The sequence below is a fragment of the Danio rerio genome, chromosome 2, assembly GCF_049306965.1.
Source record: "Danio rerio strain Tuebingen ecotype United States chromosome 2, GRCz12tu, whole genome shotgun sequence".
In the NCBI taxonomy this organism is placed as follows: Eukaryota; Metazoa; Chordata; class Actinopteri; order Cypriniformes; family Danionidae; genus Danio; species Danio rerio.
In genome coordinates, this window is record NC_133177.1 from 23,060,001 (window position 1) to 23,075,380 (window position 15,380).

A 15,380-nucleotide genomic window follows, 5' to 3' on the forward strand; every position below is an offset into this window, starting at 1 on the left:
TTTGCATCAATTTTGCAACCCAGGCTTATTAGGAATACATGCTCAGGGCTACATTTTTGCAAACTGCAAAATATTTGGCTTCGACGAAGTCTGATTGTAGCTTGTGTTGACAATCCAACAGATGCCGCTGTGTAAATAATTGAGAATCTCAAATACATGTCTGGACTACCTTTTCTTAAAGATTTCATTTACACTACCTTCTTGTGCACGTCCGCACAAAGCCAGTCGGCTTTTCGTGCATAATATACTTTATATATAGAATATCATAGAATAATATATTCTCGCGATTGATTTAAGCACCTCCTTCCCTAAAATCAGCCAAGAGGAAGGAAAAGAGAAAAGGGCATTGTGGCTGCATACTTTTGCTAAAATTTCACCTAGCTTTTTTTTATTTAGTTTCCCTGGTTTCTGGAACCACTTAAACCCGATCCACTCCACATCCCAAAGACAAAACTGTACAATGCAGGCTACCAAATCTGACCTCTCTGGAATCTACGAAGATAAGCATGCAGGGTAAACATGTTCGATTATGGATCAGAGATGCGTTTAAGTCGTTTTTGTGGTCTTTATTTTGTCTCGAGCGAAAACAACCGTTTATTCGTCAATAGCAAGTGCTTGTAAATGTTTCACACTATAGTGTGAAAAAGAATCAAATTTGACAGCTTCCTACTACCCCATAGCATTCACTTTACCGACAAAATGCAGACAAACTTATGCTGAAGCGCATATTTGCAATTTCCCAAAAACGTAGCCCAGAGCACATACTCTAATGAGCTTGTGTTGTAATTTTGCAACAGGCTTGCTCCTGTTGATGTGTTGTCAATCTGGCAACGTGTGTGCATTATTTTGAGATTGAGGGGCAAGGTAAAAAAAATCCAATATTTTAAATATGGACAGCAATAGTTTAACCGCTAGTTCAATCCTACATAATGCTCCTTTAATTATATTTAGCATATCAAGTGTTACTGAGATACCCGATAGTCGGAATGAAGGGACTGTGAGTCCACAAAGGTTAGAGGAACACTCCTTTTTTAAGTCCCTAAACAGTTCTTGAGTTAACATCTTAATCCATGTTCTAACTACAAAAGAGTCATGCTTTAAATAGGAAAACTATCAAAACTTTTTTATTTTTGTTTTTGAAACAAGATGGTCTAATCTGATTCAATGATTTATGCTAAGCTAAGCTGAGCTAAAAGTGCCTCAGGAGATCAGTTGTACGAATTAAAATGGAACAACTTAAACTGTTTCCAAAAAAAGTGGAGTGTTCCTTTAAAGAGAAAACATTTCTTAGGCATCTCTTCAGCTTTTGTAGGAATCTCAGCTAATGTGACATTATGATACAGACGCTGACCTCAGTAAGACCTCCTCAGAGTCATATTCATTAGAACTGAACATCGAGACCAATCTGCCTCTCCATATGGTGTAGTTTAGATGCTGCATTCATCTTTTTCAATGCTTCAGATAAACCCACATGACTGCCGCTAACCTTAAAGCGTTCCAGGCTTAATTGCCTCCATTATGAACCATTTTGTGGTGGGTGTACACAGAAAACAATATTTTCAAGGCAACGGTCCGAAAATGTATATTTTGATGATAGCCATTACTGAGACGGCGAGCGTGCGACATGGCAATCACATGATAAAATGACAAAGAGGAGTGTGTGCGTTATTTTACCAGGGCGAAAAGAGACATCCTTATCTGTGTTTTTCAACCATTTCTCTCTCTCAAAGGCGAAGGTACACATTTGCATGTCAATCACTGTTGAGGCTGACATTAGAGACAACATGAGAGAAGTGGAGAAAAAAATATATCACAGAGGCGCAAATGTAATCATTTCCTTTATGATTCCCGGCTTATTGCGGTTGCTTTATGAGAAAAAGAAATCCCAGAGCAGTTCTGAGTCTCGCCCGTCTCAATAACAATGAAGCTTAGCGCCCAAAAAAGTAGTGCTTATTCAAACATAATAAATGATACGTATTCCTTTTAATTATAAAGAGAAGAAAGAAGCACAAAGTACACAGTCGCCCTCGAGGAATGTTTGAATTTCTCAAATCGAATCAATATGCCAATGCAGACAATATTTCTTCACTTTAATAAAAATAGACGGCAAAATGACTCAATGGACACACTGTGTTCCGTGCAAAGAAAGCACAAATGCCACAAGCTGGCAAGCATTAAAAGATTAGATGGAAAAGTTGAAATTCCTTCATTGTTTATTCACTCCTTATGGCAACATATACCTTTATAGGCTGAAGATGAGAAGAGCTTTATAGACCTAAAATAATAATAAAAATAATGTCAGGCATGTTTAGAACAAAAATAATTTGATGAAATAATAAAATACAAGATTAAGTGCAGCTAAAATAATATTCATTTGTCACAGTCAAGCCAACATTTACCCGTTTGTCAGCAAGACATTTGTTTATTATTTCAAATGTAATACAATTTAGTACAGTCCTTAAATATGTTTAATACACAGCTAAAGGCAGAATTATTAGCCCTCCTGTGAAAATGCAATTCTTTTTCAGACATTTCCCAAGTGATTTTCTTTCGGAAAGTATTTTATTTATTTTAGTTTGATTGGAATAATAATAATAATAATAATAATAATAATAATAATAATAATAATAATAAAACTTAAAATAAAAAACTGCTACGTTCAATATTATTAAATATTGAAGTCAGCATGTAACAAAAGATATATTTGTCTTTTTTTTCTGTTGTTGTGATGTATTGTACTGTACATCCACTTGAAACGGTCCTGAAATGCTAAATGAATAAATAAATACATACATAAAGCGGTGCAGGATTTTGTTCTTTGGGAAGCCACTGGATTGTTGAGAGATTGACAAATGGATGAACTTATAGAAACAAGGCATGCATTAAAGGAAATATGCCTGCCTTAAGGAAATTCCATGTTACCAGAAAGTGATGAAAAGTCATTTCGAGGGGGAGAGATTTTGGTTAAAGTTTAATAAAATTTCACAGGAGGCTATGATTGTTGTCTTCAAATGTACTGTACAAACGTTATGCTTTGTGGTGTTTTGCGTTTTGTTTTCTGTTTTGCCTTCTCTTCTTTTCTCTCTCTTCCATTGTGTATCCTGTCCTGTTTTAGGTGCAACCATTGGTCAAGAAAGATGTCAAACACCATCATGATGCAATCGACTAAATGATACCGCATATGTCACCGGTAAAAAGTATGTCCTTCTTTATAAAATCAGATTTTAACATTGGTGATTAAAAAGTACACAGGATGTAAAACTTAATCACCACATGCTCTATAACATGTTCAAAAATAGGCAAAAGAATAAAGACTTAAAAATGAATGAATGCATGAAAAATATTATGGGATTTTATTTACAAGAAACAGTTCTTTGGCTTGTTTTCCTCTGAACTTATATTGAGCATATAAAACATATAAAGGGATATTTTGAATATATAATATATTATTACTGAATATTTATCAATCTTTTCCATGCAGATAAAATGCATGGACGTTGAATTTAAGCCCATGCATTAAATTCTGCAGTGATACAATAGATTTGTGAGATAAAATAGCTGGAGTTTAAGCCGTTAACACCTGCGACTTTGTGTTTTGTGGCCTGGATTAAGTGAGTAATTGAAAATATCTGACTCAAAAGAATAATTCATTCTGAATCAGATTTGGCTATTTTTTCCATGACCTCCAAAGCCAGAGTGAGAGTCAGAGTGGATGTCTCTAGCTTCACACTTACAATTGACAATTCACAGCTGACTCTTTTACCCAAAGTGACTTACATTAAGGCATCTAAAACTGTATGCATTTCAACAATTCGTTAATCTGCTGAATCAAACCTATGACTCCTGGCGTTGCTGTCAGCATGCTCTACATCTACATCTATTCATGTGCTACAGAAACACATGCTCTGTTATGTACACAAATACAGCTTCATATGGAGTTGTGTGTTTTGTTTGTCTTGTTATAAGTCCCAGTAAAACTCCAGGGTTCTTCCAATAAGTATTTCAATAGGTGCCCTGTGGAGTATTTTAATGTGTTTATTTCATTGGCCCATGAACATTTTTTGCGTGTTATCAAACTATTTCATAACTGTAACAAGAGGCAATTCAATCATAATTTACTGCACACATTATGATAGATCTATAAAAAATATATATATTTGACTTTTTTTTTCTTTTCTTAAAATAGCTTAACTTAAAGTGCTGTGAAAAAGGGGATTTTTTAAGGTACTTAATGAAATGTTGCTATATGGCAACAACGTCCAATATTCAAATTCCTCATAATTAATAATTGTGTTGTTTGTTTTAATTTAATTGGTCTTGCAATATTACAGCTTTAACACAAAAATGAAAAATGACACCATATGCATACCTTCCAAGAACTGATATTGCAACAGCTGTCATTAATTCCATTCATTTTTGCTGAACATTATTGAAAACAAACTTTATATTGTATTTTCAGACCCCCTAGTCTTTCGCAATTCCGCGATCGCTGAATCCAATGCAAAATCAACAAAAAGTCTGCAAAATTCTTAATTAAATGCAAAATAATCACAAAAAATATAAATAATCTCGTAAAAAAATCAAATTCTAAACCATATCATCAATTTATATTTATTTCAGTTTGCACTTAATTGCTTAACAGGACTTACAGACTTTGCATACGCAGCGCACTAGATGTATTTGAGCGTCTCTCGAAAAATGACATCTTACCTGCGCCCTCACTATCATTACATTACATGGAGGTAAGCAGACGAAGCGCGAGTGATTTACATGTGAAGTCAATGCAAGGATGAGATATAGACGTCTTGTGGCACGAACTGGGCATTCTGTGCGTTTGACAAGCGTCAGACTGCAAAAGAAAGTTGGAGCAAACTGAGCAATGGAACAAACAGATGGAGCTGAGATTGGTTCAAGGATGACGGCAGCTGAAAGTAACCCAATTGAAGGACATTATTGCTTTACATGTATGGCTGGTATTATGATGAGCGTTAAATCGATAAATGTCTTTAACCCTTTCCATGCCCTTAACAAGAGAAAAAGCTTCCCTGCCTTTGAAGAGTTTTACGGCAATCCGTGTTTTATGTGTATTAAGGTAGGGGAAGCCCTAATGCATGTCCTATGTGTGACATGATGTCAGATGCTTCGGGGGATTGAAATCTGAGAAAAAGTAAGATTGTGGATCAAAATAAGAGTTATCCAACCTTCCTTTGCCTTAATCCCTACTGTTTCAAATCTTGTCTTGAGAGACTAAAATAAAGAAGTGTTTTTTTATGATTTGTGTCATTGTCATTGTGTCAGATTGTACACCCAGCATAGTAGGCTACCTTATATGGTAAATACATATAATGTTTTACGTTTATATATTTAACGTTTTGACAATTTTTAATAACTAGTAAAACAAGGTCAATTAAAAATGTAAGAATGCATGGACAAATTTTTCACCACACACTCTATGTGCTTTAGCATTGACAAAAGAAGGGAGAGTAAAACAGATTTCTATTTTGAGCTGACTGATAAAAAAATTCAACTCTTGTATATGATTGATGAAAGAAACTGCTTGTTTCATGTATGTTTGCTGTATGTGACCACGTGAAGGTGAGTAAATAATTCGCATAAGTTGGGTAATGATTCTCTATTGTTTAAGGTGAACTTTTTGAGGTTAAAAATGAACATGAGTAAATGAGTACGCTAGGGTGTGTGTTTGTGTTTGTGTGTGTGTTTGTGTGCTCAAAGGCAAAGACACAGTGAAGGACACAGTAGATTAGGAGAAAGACAAACAGAACACAAGATTTACAAGAAAGTCGGACAACAAGAGACAATGGGAGCATTAAATAGACAGGCAGTTAGATTTCAAGGGAAAGGGTTACATGCGTCCCTGGAGAACAAAAAAGACTTCTCAGAGTGGTTTAGATTGGAGAAAAACTCTGTGACTAATTAGTTTATCAACAGTGTTAGAATACATACAAAAATAAATGCCTGCGGTGACAAATTAAATACTGCTTCAGTACATTTTTGTGGCAGTTTCAAATTTAGATGTTTAGTGAGAGGCACTATAATGTGTTTTAATTTTTTCTGTGACATTCCAAATTCAAATGGAGATTTAGTAATGTTTAACTGAAAAAAAAAACATACTATCTACACCAGTGGTTCCTTAAGTGGGGTCGAGACACCGATTGGAGTTTACCCGTGCTAAATTCAGTTGATTGGACATGATTCGAAAAGGCATACACCTGTCTATATAAGATCCCAGGGTTTACAGTGCATATCAAAGCACAAACCAAACATGAAGACAAAGGAATTGCCTGTAGACCTCTACGACAGGACTTTCTCAAGGCACAAGGCTGGGGAAGGTTACAGAAACATTTCTGCTGCTCTGAAAGTTCTAATGAGCACAGTTGCCTCCATCATCCTTAAGTGGAAGATGTTTAGAACCACAAGGACTCTTCATAAAGCTGGCCAGCCATCTAAGCTGAGTGATTAGGGAGAAGGGCCTTAGTCAGGGAGGTGATCAATTACCCGATGATGACAATATCTGAGCTCCAGTATTTTTCTGTGGAGAGAGGAGAACCTTGCAGAAGGACAACCATCTGTACAGCAATCCACTAATCAGGCCTTTATGATAGAGTGGCCAGACAAAAGCCATTGCCCACCTGGAATTTACCAAAAGGCATCTGAAGGACTCTCAAACCATAAGAAACAAGAAACTAAAATTGACTCTTTACATTATATTTAAGATGCAGCAATAGTGTCAGATGCAGCAGATTGATGTTATGGCACCAGGTTAAACTTTCTGGCACATTTACAGCACTGGCATACATTAAAAAAATAAAATAAAATAAACAAACAATAGACTTGGGCCTATTGGTGTGCCCCATTGTATGCAAGGTTTCTGCATTTATAACCACCTCAGATGATATTGGGGGTTGCGAGCAACTGGCATTGCTATTTTGGGGATTGTGGGCTGAAAAGTTTGGGAAACCCTGATCTACACTACACACACACAAAAAATGTGTGGTAAACATGCATTTTAAAGGTGGTGTGCAATAAAACTGATATAAACATGTCAAATCTTGATCAATCAAAATGCTCTAAAGCAGAGGTGCCCAAACATTTTCTTATGAAGGGCCAAAAACCAAACTAGATTGAGGCTAGTGGGCGAAAGGTAAATATAACTGCCAATGGTACTTCCAAATTTCATTCATTCATTTTCTTTTCGGCTTAGTCCCTTTATTAACCTGGGGTCGCCACAGAGGAATAAACCGCCAACTTGCATATGTTTTAAACAGCTGATTCCCTTCCAGCTACAACCCATATCTGGGAAACATCCATACACACTCATTCACACATACACACACTCATACACTACGGTCAAATTTAGCATACCCAATTCACCTATAGCGCATGTCTTTGGACTTGTGGAGAAAACTGGAGCACCAGAGGGGAAAATCCCGCCTACACGGGGAGAAAATGCAAACTTCACACAGAAATGCCAACTGACCGAGCCGAGGCTCGAACAAGTGACCTTCTTGCTTTGAGGCGAACGTGCTACCCACTGTGCCACCGTGTCGCCCACTTTCTAATTTTTTTAATAATATTTAAAAATAACTAAGAAACATTGCTTTGTATGAACTAATGCAGTAGACATTTTTTACGTTTATATAATGAACTTCTTACAGTAAAAACTCATATCTCATTTATAACAGAATGGAGTTACGCTAGTCAAGCTGCATCTGATTTTGTCTTGATTTTCTTGCAGATGTCTTCTGAATTGTCCACTATCTGTTGAGTGACAGTATTTACATTTTTGCAAATTATATATTTACGTATTTACAATTAACATTTAAATGAAATATTTACTTTTAGTTGGCTTTTTTGTAGCTCAAAAATAAAACGGACAAAAAAAAAAAAATTATTTTAAAAAAGAAATGACAATCTCTGTTAAAATCATTCACCCCAACCCTGCCCATCATTCATACTCCTATCTCAGATGGGATGGTGGGCCAAATCAAAGGTTACAAAAGGCCAACTTTGGCCCGTGGCCCATAGTTTGGGCATCTCTGCTCTAAAGTATCTGATATGCCCTGCCCCATTCAAAATGCTGTTTATTTGATCCGCTTGAGCTCAGCCTCACTCTGGCAGAGCAGTGATGAAAACAAAACACTATTGGCAGTTTTTTTTTTTTTTTTTTTCAAGGGGAGGGGTTACAATATGTCCCACCAAATAAACATTGAATAAAAATGCACATTTCAAAGGAATTCATGGGACTCTTAAGAAAATAAGTGTTATTTATCTGTTTTTTTGTTGTTGTTTTTTTTTTTATCTTGAGCTACACATCACAAATGCAATGCTATACTCAGAGTGAGCTACCAAGCAAGTTTACCATTGTGTAAAATGTCCAAAATGACATACAAATGTGACAAAGGGACAAGGCTTTATAAAAAGTGATGCAAATACTATATATTTCCCGAATGATGTTTAACAGAGCAAGGAAAGTTTCACAGTGTGTCTAATAATATTTTTCTTCTATTTGTTTTATGTGGGCTAGAATAAAAACAGGTCAAAATTGTTAGCCTCTTTAAATAAAGATTTTTTTTTTTCGATAGTCTACAGAACAAACCATCATTATACAATAACTTGCCTAATTACCCTAACCTGCCTAGTTAAGCTAATTAACCTAATTAAGCATTTAAATGTCACTTAAAGCTGTATAGAAGTGTCTTGAAAAATATGTAGTCAAATATTACTTACTTTCATCATGGCAAAAATAAAATAAATCAGTTATTAGAGATGAGTTATTAAAACTATTATGTTTAGAAATGTGCTAAAATAATCTTCTCTCCGTTAAACAGAAATTGTGGGAAAAAAATAAAATAAACAGGGCGGCTAATAATTCTGACTTCAACTGTAGGTTTAGCGTAGTGCGTCCTCAGAAGTTAAAGAGAACAAATGGCTGACAATTTGTGTATTAATCAATTTTTAGTTTGATCAAACAGCAAGACAGCCTACATCCTTCATTGATAGACACTTCTGTGATTTACTGTAGGTTAAAAAGCTTAAATGCTGAATACATATCAAATGATCTTTAATAACAAAAAATGCAGCTGAACACATGATAAAAAAATACTCATGAAATAATACTACCAGATCAAATACAGTCAACAGATCATCATCTTTTTGTTAGGTGAAAGAAACTCAAGAAAGAGACTAACCAATGCCAATGAAGACCACTTGATAGCCCTCCTCCTTCAGCGAGGTCAGAGTCAAGCCATTCTGCCCCAGTCCCTTCTCAAGAACAACCTGTCAGAAATAAATAAAAAAGAAACCACATCACCATACCGCATCTGTCTCAGCTGCCTCCATCTGTCTGTATTATTCACATAAAGAGGATGTTAGCGTCAATTATTCTACGCTGCTGTGAATTCCAGGACATAATTACATCAATCATCCTGCAACCTTTGTGATGGCAGTATACAGACGAGTATAGTTATGATACATTAGTACAAACAGAGTCATTCTGTGGTCACATGGGCCGCTATGTGTTGAGCTACAAATGACAAAATACAAATGTGGTTCATAAGAGGTGGGTCGCAGGTCTATTCTTACAGGGTCACGGACTGCAGAGGAAAATGAGGATACGTTAAAATGATGAAACGCAGCTAACAATTTAATTATCTATAGTTAGGTAAGCAAAATATACAGGTTTATCAAAACGCCTCCCATATATTATGTTGTTGACGTCAAAAGGCTGTGCATCCAATGTAATTATATGCTATTTTGCAGCAAATATTTCAGCCGGTTGGTTGAAGCTGGTTAAATTAGACGGATGCCAACATGGACAGAATTACACAACATTAATCAAAAAGCATAAACAAAAATCACAGCAAAAAAAAAAGATTACATACCAATATTTTGGCTGACAGTAATAGCTTTATAATTTAATGTGTCAATATAAAAATAAAGCAATGAGATTTCCTATGAATTACACATGGAGAACAACTACTAATTTGAAGACAGAAGAAATGAGGCCCAATTAGATATTGACCGATACACCTACAACTGTTTTACAAAATAATATTTGTATTTTACAGGTGCCATAAAGTAGCTAAGACAAGTTGAAAAATAACCACATTAATTAGCCCTCGAATCAAAAAGCTCAGTGTTGATCATTTTTGGGATGCTCATGAATATTAATGAGCTCTGCTCTGATGCTCCACAGCAGTCAGTGCCTCACACACACATGAACACAGCGTAATGTGCTCTGTAATGAATATGTACCATCATATCCTTGCTGTAATAATTGCTGTAATCTCACTAGCAAACTTTATAGAAAGCAAATGCAGCATATTAATGACACTGTGTGCTTAACCACAGCAAGTGGCTATGCTTCCGTCCAACAATCTGAATTAAATTTATGCACAAACTGGAATATCACATACAAGACGTGAGAATAAAACAAAGTTTCTATCCAATGAGTTAAATGTGCAGTAGGTGATCTTCCATAATGTTAACAGCTTAGTATAAATCTCTGAATCACAGTACCTCCCCTGCCGTCCAGAGTCACGCCTCCTAAAACACGAGCAGATGACAGCAGAAGCCTCACTCATGTATTAAAAGCGACTAGTGCTTGTCCAGCAGCATGCAGGAATTGCACTTATTACTAAGCCAAACTGACATGCTATTTTAGAGTGAGTATTCAGACTAGCATGGTAAACAATATAAGGAGAGCATCACAGGTCATCATTGATTAAAAATGAACCAATGTGATGTGAAAATAAAACCATTTTTACCTCAGTAAAGCAGGTTGGACGGAATAGCGGTATTTACTTGTGTTTTGTTATTAAACTAAATAGAATTAACATTATCGATGCTGTAAAAGGACCTTATGAAACTGAAAATAGTAACATCAATCATTTATCGGAAGACTTTAGTGGCTGAAAAAGCTAAAACTGAAGAAAGAAATCCTTCAGCTATAGTGTCATCCTTTCACCAGCGTGCAAAGGTAACTCCAATATTGTTTCAAGTTTTTAAAAAGTTATGATTCAGCATGTTTTTACCGATCGCGTGCATGCTCTCTCTCGCTTTCTCGATCCCTTTCATAAACGCGCAATGCACAAACAACGGAGCTCCATATAAACGGCTGGCGCAGTTGTTCAAATCTGCATTTGCTGACAGACTGTTTGGGCTACTTATGGGGATTATGAGAGATGTCGGCCTGACTATTTATTTAGATGAACATTTTTTAATTTTATGCCTTAGCCAGAAGATAAAAATACATAAAAATATGTTTAGATCATTTACTTTAATCAATATTATTGGAATGTGAATAAACTTTCAACCAGCACAACAAAAAATATGTTTCTAAAGACCTACTGTACCTTCAAAGAGAACAAAATTTTCACTTTCTAATTAACTGGCAGAATTTGCTGCGATAGGAAAAGCTGCGTGAATCTTTTCTTCATTTAATAAATGACCTGTGCCTCAGAAGACAGTATGCCGATGCGCAATGAATGCGAGGTGGCATTTGAAGACGTGAGAAGTGGAGAACAGACGCTTTTGACAGTTCTAGAGGTAATTAATAATAAGATAACAATAATACTGAAGGAACAAAACAACATTTCAGATGTTTTACAACACAGGCAGCCTGCTGGTTTATCCAGTAAAGGTAATGTTTAGGAAAAAGCATTATATTGTATATATATTATGTTATATTGTATATATTTATATGCTGTCAACCAGCGTAAAAAAGGAAGAAGAAGAAATCGTCGTTCTCGCCATCATATGGATTTACTTTCATTGGCTAGACACCGGCCTCACAGTTCTGTGAATGTCAGTGCCGTCACTTATTGATCCGCGATTGGTAAATGTGGCTTGTGTGGACGCTACTATGCTACTTGACTAAAAAAAAATAAATAAAAAAATTCACTAATGAAAAGATATGTGATTTAAAAAGTAGCGACTCTACCACCACACTACTGAGAAATATAGTTAAACTAGTAGCGTTACTGCTTGTAGCGACGCTACTGAACAACACTGAAAATAAGTAAACGAGACAGCAGCAAGAACATCGAGTTCAGCTCCAACCCTGGTCAAACACACCTGAACCAATTAATAAGGACCTGAACAGCGCTTGATAATTACAGGCAGGTGTGTTATATATTGGTTGCAACTGAAATCTGCAGGAAGGTAGCTCTCCAGGAACAAGGTTGGTCACCCATGATTTACAATATCTTCATATTTGTTTATGCAATTTCTGTAAATTTACAAAATCACACTGTTTTATTTGTATTGTAAGAATAATTAAATAAAAGTAAACACCTTATTTGAGTTTCGAAGGAGTTTTTTTTTCTTATTTCTACAACTAAAATGCATTCTAAGCTGTTCATCCCAGTAAAATGTGATTGATCCAGTCTCCTGCATGCGCACAAAACATATTTCATAAGAAACACACACACACAAATAAAACATGCATTTAGTAAAATAAGTGAATGCATTCATGATCAGTTAACTATGTTTATGTACCGCTGACTCTTTAAACAATTCATTAACTTTTCTAATTTTGACTGTAATATAATGTTGTGCACCTTTTGTGAAGCTGCTTTGGAATGGTAATCATTGTAAAAAGTGCTATATAATTACACTTGAATTAAATTGAATAATTGTATAGTAGCAGAATTGATCTATGCAAATGTAAAAATAGCTTGGAAAAAATAAACTTTTTTTAATAACTCAAATTTACTGCCCGTTTGTTATGTTAGGGATGAAAACATCCACTGCATTAAGCTGCTGTAAAAATGCATCAGATAAATATTTTTTTGCATTGTTAATCAACCCCAGTCCTGATTAAAACTACTAAATTGTTTAGAAAATTACAAAATTTTAATTCTTTAGTTGCCATATTCACAAATTATGTTACTGATTTGGTAAAAAAAAAATAAATAAATAAATAAAATAAAAATCACACAAAATGACGCATTTTCAATATAAAAAGTACTTTTTTTTAACCTTTTATCACAGTCTTGAACATGTGAATGATTCTTTCAGGAAATCGCTTTCAGGACTTAACTTGTGCCGGAACACGCCGGATACGGAACTTCTGAAATCTGATCCGGCACCTCATTTTTCCTATCACCCTACTCACCTGTCCTTTTCCCTCGCCCGCTGTGCATTTTTACTTTGTTCCACGACTCCCCAACCCTCTTCACGTTCGTCCGTGACAACCAACCCCTGCCCCGGTTCTTAACTTATGTCCGCGACACCTCTCCGCTATCCAACAGCGCTAAACCTCTACGGGTAGTATGTCGGATCCGTAACCCCGCTCTGTTACGGGACTTTACCATTCACAAATTGAGCACTGGTAACAACCTTGATTTTGATGCACTATTAGATAAATAATTTTTCTCCCTAATTTACTGTAGGTGGCTGTTTTTGCCCTATTGACTTCCATTATTACCACATTTGTTGGTGTATGAACACACAGTCTTTGTTATTATTTACTCCATGTAGTTCTGAGCGCTGAGATGCATTTTTTGATTTTCTCAGATACATCATGTGCGTAAAGGTCATTCTCACACACCCTTTAATTTACAGTTGTACACCATATAAAATCCAGAAACTAAGCTTTTTATTTATTTCTTTGTTTTATTTCATCTAAAGGGTTAATGGTGCCAACTGATGGTCAACAGTAACAATTACAAATTTTACCTCTTTCCAACAGGAAAAATGCTTGATTATATGGTGCCACAGTTTTGTACACAAAAAACAAGGTTATAATGGAGGTCAATGGGGCAAAAACAGTCACCAACAGTAAATTGGGAGAGAAAAAAAAAAAAAAAACATTTAATCAAACACAATGTATCACAGGCAATGTTGTTTGACATGTCTAAGACTTTGATAAAAAGTAAAAAAAATCCAGTCCACAATTACTTTTTATATGGAAAATACGTCATTTTTGTGTGTTTTTTAACCAAATTAGTGACATCATTTTTAAATGTGGCAATTAAAGAGTTCAAATCCTGTAATTTTCTAAGGAATTTAGTAGTTTTGATCATGACTGAGGTTGATTAACGCATAACATTTTAAAAAATATATTAATCTGCTGCATTTTTACATCAATTTAATTTAGTAGATGTTTGCATCCCTATCATCACATAAGGGTAGTAAATTTGTTTTAAATTTCAAAGCATTTTCTAAAAATATGTGTCGAAATAAGATTTGTCACCAAAACTTATTTTGCTCACTGAAACACAGAAAAGGTTATGGCCAAATTTAGAATTAAAATCACCCCAGGGTGGATGAAAACATCCCCAACAGTACATAAGGGTTAAATAACTTTTTATTCAACTATTTGACAATTGACACCCCACAGTGTGACATAGCTTATAACTGGCATCATGTTCATACAGTGTGACAAACAACAACCTTAAAAGACTTGCTATAAGCAAGAAGACGTGTTGTTCTTATCCGCAACATCAGCACTGTGCTAATTCTCTATTAAAATAACTGAGCCAATTGAATCAGAATTTTTTCAGTGTCCCCTTTTCCTAACCTTAACCAACCCCCCATCAAGTCTGAGAAACCTTTCCTCTTTCTCTCCAGCTCTCTCAAGACTAAAATCAAATTAATCATGGTCAGGTGATCTAGATGAGGACTATCGATTGCCATTTCTCACCATCACAGCTCTCAGGCAATGGACAGATGGATGTCTTTGCCACTTGCCTCACTAATGTGGCTTTTAATTGTGTTTTGTTAGCTTGTTTTTTTTCCCTTCCCCCTTGCATGGTTATTAATGTCAGTGACATTTGGGTGTTGCTGGGTTGGAAAGATATGACATCCCCCGTCTCTCGTACCTTTACGCCAAGATCCTTCATCAGATCAATCTCAAACTGCACCACCTCGTAGGGCAACCGGAACTGAGGGATTTCTGAAGTGCTGAAAACAGAGACGAGAAGGCCAAAAAACAATGTTTAATATGTACTGCTGCGTCTGTGTGGAATTAAATTGATTAGTCAGTGAGGATGCTCTGAAGGATCAGTCTGTTGAGCTCTGTACAACTTTGTCGCAGTCTTTCTCGCTTATTGAAAATGAATAATGTCTCGTTGCTTTGACGCTGTGCGAATCGATGGAGCATGTGAAAGGTATGGAGGATATGACAAGCTCGGCAGAGTCGAAGTCTCTGTCGGGTGTGAGTAAAATAATAATAACAGGGATCTGAAGGTGCTGTATGAATCAGACTTCAATACATAACCTTTAGGGCAAATGGCGTGTGATCATGTGATCTCTTGCACTCAAGAGCGTGTTTCCCTCATTAAAGCTCCATGAGGAGTATGAAACTAACAGTACCCACATAAAATCAAAGTCTGAATCGCAAAGTACTCATTTAT

General features: G+C 35.7%; 1 protein-coding gene across 2 annotated transcripts in view; it reads right to left on the reverse strand.

Moving 5' to 3' along the window:
- Window positions 1-15,380, reverse strand: part of dpydb (dihydropyrimidine dehydrogenase b) — a 303,194-nt gene that overhangs the window by 203,601 nt on the left and 84,213 nt on the right. For both annotated transcript variants that reach the window (XR_012386199.1, NM_212893.1), the window contains 2 exon segments: window positions 14,847-14,928; window positions 9,210-9,297 (listed from right to left, as the gene is read on the reverse strand). Coding sequence is in view for 1 of the 2 variants with exons in the window: in NM_212893.1 (NP_998058.1) it covers window positions 9,210-9,297; window positions 14,847-14,928 (170 nt within the window). In the remaining variant the exon portion in view is untranslated.